At 37.9% G+C, this 12,571-nt stretch overlaps 2 protein-coding genes across 3 annotated transcripts in view; one reads left to right on the top strand and one right to left on the bottom strand.

Moving 5' to 3' along the window:
• Positions 1 to 8,442, bottom strand: part of LOC105692496 — a 59,738-nt gene extending 51,296 nt beyond the window's left edge. Inside the window, exons 1-2 of one of the 2 annotated variants that reach the window (XM_048650723.1) lie at positions 8,291 to 8,442; positions 7,649 to 7,922 (exon numbers count right to left, since the gene is read on the bottom strand). In XM_048650723.1, the coding sequence (XP_048506680.1) occupies positions 7,649 to 7,675 (27 nt within the window). In that variant the 5' untranslated portion in view covers positions 7,676 to 7,922; positions 8,291 to 8,442. Of the gene's footprint in view, positions 1 to 7,648; positions 7,923 to 8,276 lie in introns of both variants that reach the window. The other variant, XM_048650721.1, reaches the window with a different exon arrangement.
• Positions 1 to 12,571, top strand: part of LOC105692492 (nuclear migration protein nudC) — a 78,851-nt gene that overhangs the window by 53,001 nt on the left and 13,279 nt on the right. The gene's annotated exons all lie outside the window — the stretch shown is intronic.

The following is a 12,571-nucleotide window of genomic DNA, read 5'->3' as shown; positions in this document are numbered from 1 at the left end:
AATGTTTTTTTCCTTCTCTCCCACTTTCGGGGTCTCGGTTTTTTTCATCCCTCCGGGAAAATTATAGACGAACGAGTGAAACGTCTTATTTTCGTGAACGGATACGCTCGATTTTCACGTACACGCAACGCGTCGACGTAACTAAATGCTGAGGCGTTGTTCAACGGGGCGATGCTGCAGCGGCTAAGAAAAGTCGCATACCTATACTATTTGTATATTAAACGCGGACTTCCGAGTTACGATACTCGGGTAGATTTTTAAAGTTGAGTAACTGGAAAGTTGCATAATTAATTCACATGTCGCTAATTATAATATGTATACGTATATAATTATGTACTAATATACGTTATATAATTTTCTGTAACAGAGTCTCCCGAGTGGCTCTTCAAATATAAAGTAGGTATCGCAAGAATACGATCTTCAAGTCTCACAGATATCTATTTCACAAACGGATTTTTTTTCCCCACCTGTTTCGATTCTTTTTTTCTTCACCCTTTTCCTTTTTTTTTATCTTTTCTCTATCGAATCGTCCGACGATCCGTTTCGCGTGTAATTTTTAGCGAAAAAAAAAAAAAAATTTCATCCGTCATCTTTCGTTAACGTTACCGCGAATCCGATTACCTCCTGATGATTCCGATTCCAGGTGCCCAATAATAATCGCAATAAGAATAACAACATCGACGATAATAATAAAGCCGCGACTCGACGAATCCATTTATTTTCACCTGTCGGTAAAAGAAGCCGGATCTATGCAAGTAGCTGACGGCGATGATATATGCAGATGTGGTAGGTGCAGGAATCGAGCAAAAAGTGGCGATAATTACAGGTGAATTTTTTAATCGGAATAGAATCCGTTTATGGCGATGTTCAACGCCGTCCCAAAGTCCGCGAGGGCGAAAATTTTCGTCATCCCTTTTCGCCGAAATAATAATAGAAAAATTTCTAGTTTAATATCAGGATTCGGTTTCGGAAAATTAGCGTCTCCGATCACCGTGTGAACTTCTCCGATAAATTTTTTTCTTTTTTTTGTTTCTGATTTCGCTTCGTGCTCCTTGGAAATTACGCCGGGTATTTTCTGCGTCAATTAAAGTAAAGCGATCAACAGCATTCTTTCCACCGTTAGATAACTAACTGAGGAGAAGGCGTCGAGTGTGGCTCGTAACGCGCACGACGGAGATGACCTAGGCTCTACTTATTGAATGCGGAGGGAAGGTCAGACGGGATCGAGGAGACGGACGATTTTATCAAGTTTTTCGCAGAGGCAGACCAACGCCGACGGTTCTAGCCGTATATAGCCTAGCCCGCGAGATATGTAATTTAATTGAAGTTATCGAACGATCTCCCGAGGGCTCTCGAAAATTCTCAAATCCTTGCTGTGAGACGATATTACACGAGATTATACTATAGACACACGTGTTGTATACGACTCGGCAATTTTTCTATGCACCAATACCGCGGCCTGGGGCTACATTTTTTACCCGCCAATCATCCGTCCGCCGAGATCGCTATAGGTTTCTGTACCTTCTTCTTCTTCTTCTTCTTCTTCTTCTTTTTTTTTGTTTCGCGCAATGCGATGCAATAAATACGCGTTACACGTACTCTCGAATGTAAGTGTAATATTCGTCAAGTATTCCCAGCCGATTTCGAGGACCGATACGTCGCGATGGGTATGCAACATCTTCCGCAATCCATTCCGGGCGCTTCGAGATTAATCCCGAATCGTTATACTCTTGAGAAATTACTGCGTTATTACTGCGACCGAATTACGAGGTGAAAGAGTGTCAAGATTGAAAGTTCACGCGTGTCTGCCTATAATGTAGACGCGACGGTTATGCTCCCTCCCTCCCTCCCTCCCTCCCTCCCTCCCTCCCTCCCTCCCCCGTTTGTTACAAAATAATTATGTCATTCGAAAATCTTCGAATTGAACTTGCCGGGTTTTTATTGCTTCAAAGGTGCAACGTTTAATTCGCGTTGTTTAACGCCAAGACGTGCCGCCATCTCGCGAACGATTCGCGAACTCGCGAGCGTTTATTGTCAGCGTTTTTTTCAAAAGTTATGTCAGTCGGGTGACGGTCTCCGAGGAGGAATCACCCGGACAACGATCGTGGTTTCCAACGCTGGATCGTAGCGATGCGATGTACGACAATGATTGAATTTTTGATCGTTCATCAGGAATTCGAAAATCCGAAGCAAGCCAATTTTTTTCGTTCCGTTCCAAGGAAGAAAAAAAATTTTCGGATGCACATCCTCGACATTTTCTTTCTAGACCAAAATATGTAGATTCGAATTCACCGAATTAGTCCTCATCTGATATGTTACGTTTGTAGAGCAACGTTTGTACGAAAATAGGTGAGGGAAAAAATGTGGGAAGACATTGCGAAAGAAACGTGTGAATTGTATACCAGTTTCAATTCGTCTGTACGGTAGATTACGAAATTATTTTTCTTCACGATTTACTCGGTTTACAATTGTCATTAGAAGACTAAAAAAAATCGTGCTTGTCAGAACTCTTATCAGAACAGCAAACAAGGTTGCGTATCCAGCTGGTTGGAGTTACTTAACATTTAACGCGTTTATTTTCGAGTACCCCAATTTTTATATTTATATCGAATTTACAACGATCGACAAATTGCACGATTATTTATAGAGAGAAAATTATGTCATAAAAATGCGAATAGAATGACATGTCTCGATTTTTGATGATGTAACTGTACAATAAAGAAGAAAAAGAAAAACGATTCGATAAAAATGAACGTACTAAATATACTGCAATCAATTACGGTGCGGGGTATAACAAAAAAAAAAAAAAACGTGGTTACTTTTTTCGCTTTCAAAAATTTCGATATGTCTGACCCCGGTACTGTTCGATCGCTTCGCAATACCTCTGTAATGTTATATAATAACAGAAAAGACGGTGTCGATTTTTGAATCGATCATAAATTTATTTATTTATTTTTTTTTTTCTTCCTTACTCGTAATGTGACGAATAAAAAATTCAGTTTCGATCGGCGCACGTCTGCACAGGGTAATGATATTTTTGAACCGTAAAATTTCGAACGATCGAAATGGCGGAGGGCAAAAAAACTTTGGCGCGGTTGCGCTATTATTGGCATTAATTTGAATTTCATCGCGGATATTCAACCCGAATTCTGGCTAGGCGAGACGATGATATCCCAATTTCGACATGAACGGAATCTTTCGACCGGTGAAACATTTTTTTTTCTCCTCGTTATATTTTTCCTCAAATTTCACAACGAACTTCTCTCTCATAATTATGCAGTATGAAATAGACGTGTGCACATCCGAGGAGGAATTTATCGTCTCGTGTTTAACCTAAAAAATTAAATAAATGAATGAATAACATTCGTTCAACATTTTATATGTGTATTATATCACGTATGTCATAATATTACATTTAAATCGCGCAATTTCCTCGTCGACCAGTAATCGTCTGAAAGGTGCTCTCCGTTTTTTGCTTTTCGAATCTCAGTTTTGGCAAATTTCACTTCGGAATCGCTCCGCCGAAATACTTTTACCACACCTCATTGTCATTGGTGATAAATGAATCAATTTTCTTCTCAATAAGGAAATGATTATTTCAAAACGCGGAAAAAGTAAGCGGGAAGAGGAAAGGAGAAGAGAAAAAAATGGAAAACAATTCAAGTCGCTCGTATATATGTCTACACTGTTCGATGTTCTTGATCCTAAAATTAAAAAAACAAAGAGATAAAAAAATCGCTGTAATTATGTACCTATACCTACCTCACCTATAATCGCATATGATATTGGCACCTGTACGTATCGGAAGTTAATTTTTTCCTCTCTTCGTTTTTATCTCCTTCCTTTTCGTATCATAGATATGCCAACAACGGCGCGGGCGCGCGCGCGCGCGGTGATGATTAATCCGTGATTGATCGTGAATTTAATTTCGACGCGCATCATTAGGAATAATACATACGTAGGCGGATATACGCTCATTATACGTGATGACCGGCACTCGCATGTTTATATCGCACCGAAATATGCACACCTCGATTGTTCAGATAATATATATATTATATAAGTAGCGGGTGGCGTTCGTCATTCGAATCATTACATTCGAATCACGGTGTACGCGACACGCACCATTACGCCTGTGTGCAGTCGTACAACGAGGAAAAAAAATAAATTAAATAAAAATAAAAGACGAAACTATTCGGAGTGCAGAGCACATCGCATGAATTTATATGTACGTATGTGTATATTATCCCCGTTACACAACGTCGCACACCTGTAGGTACACTCATGTGTATAGGCATATAAATATCCGTATATACCTACTATGTCAAAGACCTCTGCATGAGGCTCGCATTGACCGCAATATTGTGGACAATGCCACCAACATTTTCATATATTTATAATTTATTTTTCTTTTTGTCTCTTATTTTTATCTTTTTTGAATTCGAAATACCTATGTCTTTAAATGAAGCGATAAAAAAAATCCTCTCTTTTCGTCCATATGCACGGCATGCATATGCAATATTTAGAAACAAAGTGTTTTTTCTTTTCCCATATCGAGTTGTATATTGACATTATTTTCCAAAAATCGTACGAGATAACATTTAAATACATAATTCGTTTGTGTTGAACCTAACCTCACTGTATATGTACCTACTATACATAATTACGTCAAAGTTGAAGGTCGACTGATGAATCTTTTTGATTTATTTATATTTTTTTTTTTTTTGTCATTCTGCTTTCAACGGGTCTTGATTAATTGACGGTATAATTATCAGCGTGTTATAAACACGTGTAGGATGTGTAGAAAGTATATAACGATAATGTACCATGATTAAATAAATAACAGCGCGTGTCTGCGTACGCATAAATCTAATGTAGGATACATAATCTCTTTTGTTCCGCTTGAATTTTGCCGGTGTTAATTATTTATTTTAATTATTGTTTTTTTTTTTTCCTCTTCTAATTTTTAATTCCATTTTTGCCTCTTATTTCAATTAGTTGGAATTTTTTTCTTCGATTTATCGCGCTTTTTTAACGCTTCAACATCCTGATGACCTTAACCCACAAGTATGAAGTATTTTGAAAATATGTGTATACATTCGTATTTTTTTTTTCTCTACTTTTTTTCTCCGAATTTTAATCTTCCAATTTCCATAAGGTTATTATTACAGTAAAATTATAAGACTGTATGAGCTGAATGCAAAAAAAAAAAGTGATCGGGAAGAAATAAAAGAGAAAGAAGATAACGTAATTTTTGATTATTCGTTTTTTTCTCGAACGAAGAGGAGCCAGAAGACTATAGAAATAAGAAAAAGTCCTCTTGACCCAAATCGCACCCAGGTGATTTAAAAAAACAAAATAATAACAATGTATACGTTATTCTATATACGTGCCATATATCAGGTTTATTAACATATCTACGATCCTCATAGCGCACATATCCGTTTTGTACTATAACGTCGGTTTGTATGCCGGCGTTCCATCCTCATAGATATGGATACGGCTACCGATATTCGTCTGCTTTTTTTTTCTCTATTTGTATTTTACTTTTCATTTATTCCGCTTCCAGATTCTATAGCATTAGGTATACAGCTATATCGCATTATTGTTGCAAGCTGTCCGAGGTCTTTGGCCTTGAAAATTATACAGCCGTACGAGGTATATGTCACTCCATCTATATATGCCTACAGCTTATGATACGTGCAGGTATACAACTAACCTTAACACGACCAAATCTCGTACGATTCAAAATGCACGTAGAATCAATAAAGAGGCCTTCGGAGCTCGAACGTTTTCAATGTCGCGATATTTTATGTCTACGACCGCGGTGCAGGATGATCCGTAATTTAAGAGAATAAAAAAACACAAATTTTATAGCATAAAATACCCATAGATACCTAATCCGGATAGGGGTGTTTCTACTCTTAGAAGAATAAGCTATTGCCCTGACTGCGTATCAAAAACCTTTTTTTTTTTTTAGTTTTTTGAAATCATAATCTTCGACACAAGAGGCGAAAAAAAAATAAATCAAAAATTTTCTCAACAGTTGTGGCGTAAAAATTATCGCTCCAGATCGCGCATTGAAGTCTCCGCGCGACTCAGGCATCGGAGACTCCGCGCTACTCGGGCATCGGAGTCTCCGCGCTACTCGGGCGTCGGAGTCTCCGCGCTACTCGGGCGTTGGAGTCTCCGCGCGGGTCGCGCGTTGAAGTCTCCGCGCCGCGCATCGAAGTCTCCGAGTCGGGCGTTGAAGTCTCCGTGCTCCGCTGCAATAACTCGAGCGGGATAACGTAGAACTTTGAGACGTCGCGCGTTGGTGTCGCTGCAGCGGCGGCGTTATAACCCCTGCATCCAGGTTGCATGATTATTTTCCGATATCGCCTATATGCTTGTACGATACATCGATTTCTCGGAGATAAATAAAAACCGAAAACGTTTCACCTGTTATGTGCAGGTCGCGTAAAACTTGATTAAGGTAAACGTGGTAATTATTATTCAAGAAAAGATAAGATAGCCAACCCATAAAGATTCTAATTGATTTTTGATTATAATTCAATAAAATCTCCCCGACAAGTCTCGCTTAAAAATGTAAAAAAATAAATTAAATTAAATTCAAAATACGTACGACGAATCGGTTGAGAAGAAAGTAAGCAAAGTGTGAGAGATAAAAACGAGGAGAACGGAATGGAAAACATATATAAGGAGTAATTAACACGAGAGGCGTGTTGCGCAAGGTCGCGTCGTCGTCGTGACTGTGGTGTAACTTTATCGTAACCGGACAATGTCGTGTGTGTATATAAATAATACGAATAAAATAATTATCGCCGCGCACGCCCATAATAACAGTGAGAAATTTTAACCCGCATAATCGGGAAAAATTTTGAACTATATACAGACGCTGGAAAAAAAATGATTAATTTTCGCGCGATTATTTTACGTAACTAACTCGATCGAACGAATCAAAATACCTAATTTCATTCCGCATCGCAGAGATCAATCACCCTGCAGCGCGCCACATTATCGTGTTCTATCATCGCGCGTTGGTTTCAATTAGTGATTTCACTTATTACGTGTTCCTGTTACATTAATTTGTTCTCTTGGTTGATATTAATTTTTATTTGATCGATTCGTTCATTTTTTACCCCAATACATAGCTGCGGACGGCCGTAGTCCAGCGCATTATGTATTATATGTGTACACCTATACGGGTATTCGGGATTTATAATTAATGCGGTCTACTTTTTACTTGAATTTTGTGTGTGTGTCTTGTTTTTGTATCAAAGGTTTTATATTATATCTCTTGCACCCAGCTAAAACTTACGTAATAAATACCATGCTATACGGGTAAAGTAAAATCCGATCGCATTCACCTCACTTCAATTTAACTCTGCAACGCGGTCGGCGACTCCCATCGTGTATGGAATCGCGTGTACCGAGCCATGCGCATGTTGCGGATTCGCAACGAAAGTTTTGTCATTTTTCCAACTCTGTATACATACGTGCTCTTTCAAATTATACAAAAAAAACGTTTCGATTACGATTCTCTACGAATATTCTTCGTCGACGAAATGAAATGGAATATTTTTTGTCAACGGTGTCTGTAGACGATTTCCTTTTTTTAGGTTTTTTTTTTTTTTCTTTTACTTACCGGTATCTTCGGTTCCATGTTAAGCATAAATTTTTCGAACCAGATTCGTAGCCTTCTTAACTTGAAACGGCGAAGGAAGTTTTCTCGTTGTTCCTCTTCTTTTTCCGCACGCAATTTTATACTTTTTGTTTATTTATTTCCTGTCAGTTTTCCGTTCGTTTTTTGCGAAACATTTATCTCAATATCGACGAAGTCACAAAATTCAATTTCGTACGTTGTCACGGAGTCTCTTTACTTTACCATTATAATCTTTCGAAAATTATTATGGTAAAATCTGAAAAATTAGTAGAAAACAATTGTTGAGGAAATTTTCACAAATAGACTCACTTTTGGGAGTTTTAGATATTCGCCTACTTCTGTTTGATTATCTTTTATTTTATCTGAAAAAAATTTTTTTACAAGTCGACAAAATGTGACCTCAGACTACGACCTCTGAAGCGTTCGCAGATTTTTTCTAGCAACGAAGTGCCTAATCGGGATCGTTCCGGTCACCCTCTAATCCAAGAAACCAAAAATCAAACGAACGATTGAAAAAAAAAGGATCAAAGAAACAGGAATTGAATGAATAAATTTCAGTACAGTAAAAGTAAAATCGAAAAAGAAAAAAAGAAACGAAGTCAAAACCAACCAATTAACACTCACTGCGTATACGAGTAGGAATGTAATAACCGATGTTTACGAGGTGATTACACGTTGTTATTTAATCGACTTTTTATTTCCCGTTTAGTTAATTTTTCCTTATATTTCGTATTTTCGTTATCGCGCGTTAACCGCGGGCGGTTTCGCCTCGCAATTCAAAGACCGCAAGCACAGGTAAGTCGGCCGACTCTGAGGTATGTACAACGCGACGTTGCGCGGTATTCAAACATCGAATTCGTATTCGGTTTTGCAGGGGGATAGAATCGCGCTTAATACCCGCGGTTTGCTCGCCGCCGCCGCTGCCGCCGCCGATACTCCGGTGGGGGTAAAAAGCGACACTCCGAGTTTACGCTCGTGCTGTCCAGCCGCTCCGACGGCGCTGCAGGAGGTGGATATCCCACAAACTCCCAAAGAATTCGTCTCAGTTTTATCAAATATGCGTATACGTGCTACGTACCCACATACGCACTCACTCACGTTACGTACGTGCGTTAAATTCGAATGTGTGTGGAACGCATGCCGCTGCGACGCCAACAACCGCGAAGAAACGCGACGATAATAACAACGACGCGACGATAAATAGTAGGAATAAATAATAACGAAAGAACGCGACGCGATGCGATGCGATGCGATGCGAAAAGAAAAGAAGAGAAAAAAAAAAAGGAAAAAGAAGGAGATGATCATCGCGCATTGTAGTCGGACGACGACGTTCGATCTTGGATGTTCTTCTTCTGCGTATGTCAGACGGATAGTTATGGGCCCCCGACAACCTTGTCCCAGTGGCATAGCGTCCATCCGGCGACGGAGACGGTTGAGGGCGTCGCGACGCGGCGAGGCGGGAGTATAGCGTAGCGTGTACAGCCAGGAGACCACTCCGCTAGGGAGTGGGACGCTTTTATTCGTTCCCAAAGAATCGAGGATCAAGAATCGAGAATCGCTGAAAAATACACGTTTCGCGGTGAAGTCCGCCCATACTACCAAACGATATATACTCGTACCTGTAACTAACCTAATGTGGTGTACACGGGGGCACCCACGCGTCTTCTATAATTTCCATCATCATCGTGATGGTCGCGATGACCCTTGCCGACGTGAATATCCTGTAAGAATTGTAGAGGTAACCGTGTACCTAGTCCGCAAAGTCTTCGACTCGATTCACCTGCGTGAGAGGAGTTCCATTTTTTTTTTTTTTTTCAATTTCAATCCAAAATTTACCTGTATTCGTATTTTTAATTTCCTTCTTTGGATTTTTCTTCCTTCTGGTTTTATATGCAACTTATATATTTTTTGTGTTTTTCCAAAAAACTATACTTCCTCCTAATTTCCGTTGTAGGAAGATAAGAGTATCATGAGATTACAAATTTGAGTTTTCCCAGCAACGGTTACATTGAATGTACGCGGGGAATAAAATGATAAAAGTTTCAATTGGAATTGAAACGTATGGTATAATCGTGATTTATTATAATAAATAAAATTGAAATACATTGGGGGAGAATAAAAAAAAAAAAAAAAAAAAAAAATAAAGATGGTAAATGAAAAAAGTTAATCTTATACTCCGGCGAGTTGTATGTATGTATAGATATATTTATTTATTGCGTCGAAATGACGATGCTTCGCGAAATAAAGGCAATTATTTACGCGTGTAATCTATACGTACGTGCATACCTGGTATCTCGTGTGTCTACCTACACATGTATTTCGTAATGTTAATAAACGGTAACGGAATAATTACGGGGTACGAGATCTCCTGCACTCGCGAGACGACTACCTTATTATACTTCTTAATGACTTATTGACGCATTGCTGATGATCATATGATGCAGTTTCAATTATTAATGCCTTTCCTTCGACAATTTCTTTTCTTTTCTTTTCTTTTTCTTTTCTCTTTTTTGCTTCTCCTTTTTCTTTTTCATTGTCAGCGATGCACCGCACGCTTTTTTTAAAAACATACTCAATCGTTTTCGTCTCCCCCCCCCCCCCCCCCCAGTATAACTCCTATGCAAATCATATTTAATTACTCAAAGTGTAATTAAAAGCATGAGTCTCTATACAATGAGTGTGAGAAAACGAAAGATAGTACAAATTAATCATCGATAAAGTAATTATTGAAAAAAATAAAGCGAAAAATTGAAAATCATCCTATTCCATTCAATTTTCGGAGTAGAAAAATCGCGATATGTCAATAGGAAAAATTCTTAGCTCAATTTAGACGACGGATTCGTGTTTCTGGGGTAAAATTACGTCAAAAAAGTTTCCTACAATCGATTTGAAAAATATTTCATTTTTGGCTTAAAAATCGAGACGATCTAAATGGGTGGAAACGATTTTTACCATAAATCGAAGCTTTCGGGACTTTCATCGTTAAGAAATCACCCTCGGTACGCTTTTAATGGACGTTTCTTTTTATTTCTTTCGATTTTATTATCTCACAGTACATCATATTATTATGTGTACATGACGTGACATTACATAACAATATAATTGATCATCTCGTCGTCAGTTTTGCTATGCGATCGCCGATGACCCGTGAGGTCAAAGTTTATTGTCCGAGAAATTTTTTATAGCTGCGTCCTGCAATTACATCCCGCAATCCGCTAGGATTTTTATTACTTACGATGATATTATAAATCTAATAGCTGTTTCTGCGGTCGTTGAAATTTATTTTTCACACTTTGAATCTTGTTTTTTCTTCATTCGTTAAGAGGTGTACGAAATACATATTTTTCAAAATTTATTGCGTAAAAATAAAAATGAAAAAGAAATTACAAAATAAAAAAGAATCACGCTTTTGTTCTTGTTACACATGAAACGTCGGTGAATGTTTTTTTTTTTTCGTTAAAGTTATTTATTAATTATTTTTTGGTTTTGTTTCGTTAAAAATTTCATGCTACCGACCGACCTCGCTAATTGAATTTCACATAATTTGTAATTGTTATTATACCCATACATCTCGAATCTTATTGTTAATTAAGATCGATGAGGGAACTCGAGGACTGAAGACAAGTGGAGGCACGGGTTAAATTAATTAGGAATACAAAGAATCTAATGAAAAAATTAGAAGGCGAAAAAAAAGGAAGAAGAAAAAAAAAGCAAAGATAACAATTAATTGTTATTCTGACTTGATAATAATTACACCTGCTACCAAGGTATAAATCTCCGTTCGATGCATGGCACTCCGTATACACATACACATAATGTATAATATATCCAGTTAATTGGTATACGAGATCGTTATATTCGACAATTATTCATTACCGTTTCAATTTTTGATCTCTCTTCTTTTCATTCCACGTCTTATCACCGTAACCGTATAGGTATAAAAATGATACCGTTGTTAAAATCGAGTTACATATTTGAATGAAATCATCATGGAATTAGTTGGTTTTATTTTTCGAGTCGAAACTCTCAGTCCTTATATCACACGTTACGAATATACCTGTACATTTACTACGAGCGATGATCTTGCGCAATAACTTTCAGACATTATAATAATAACGACCCTCGGGAATAAAAACTATTCCATTTATTTATACCGCATGTATTGTAAGTTGTAAAGCTGCAGAACTATAGTACACCTGACATTGGACTTACATTTTCCGTATGCAAGAAACGTATTTTTCGATCACCGCCGCGCGGTGTGGCCGCGTATCACTTCAGGTAGTGAATTATTATAGAGAAATCATTTCAATTTTATGTGCCGTATATTTACACTCTTATTACCTGCCTACCCACCTCACCTATACGTGCGTTTGTCTCTTTCGTTTCCATTTTTCATATCTCCTTTCCTGTATAGCAAATTCTTCTTTTTTACAATCTTTCTAGACCTATGTCCATGTCCATGCCCGTCCAATTAATATGTACCGACCATGCATCCGCCAATTGCGAAATTGAGGATTTTTATTTTAATTGTGTTTGATTTTTTTTTTTTTTTTCTCTCTTCGTCTTTTCAACTCCGGTGCGCAACTTATACGCACGCGTCTAATATTGTAACAAAAGGTCATATCCTTATCTCGATCTTCGTGCAGCAAACACGGACGTCGTCCACAGTTGGACCATTGTTAACGCCCGTATAATTAACCGGGCAATTCTTCTCTCTTTGTTCTTATGCGTTTTTTCCTAACTTTTTTCAACCCGTAAGTTTTCATCGCCACTTGTCAACCAGCTTCTGTTTTATTTATAATAATTCGTCAAACACCGTGTAAAATTATACAAATTATTTAAAGTATACGAGTACGTATAGTAATATGCACAATTATGTACTTTAAGTATATATCCATGTACTTG

The sequence above is a fragment of the Athalia rosae genome, chromosome 2 (genome assembly GCF_917208135.1).
Source record: "Athalia rosae chromosome 2, iyAthRosa1.1, whole genome shotgun sequence".
Classification (NCBI taxonomy): Eukaryota; Metazoa; Arthropoda; class Insecta; order Hymenoptera; family Athaliidae; genus Athalia; species Athalia rosae.
The sequence above is the reverse complement of the archived record's forward strand: the minus strand, read 5'-3'. Positions and strand labels throughout refer to the sequence as shown.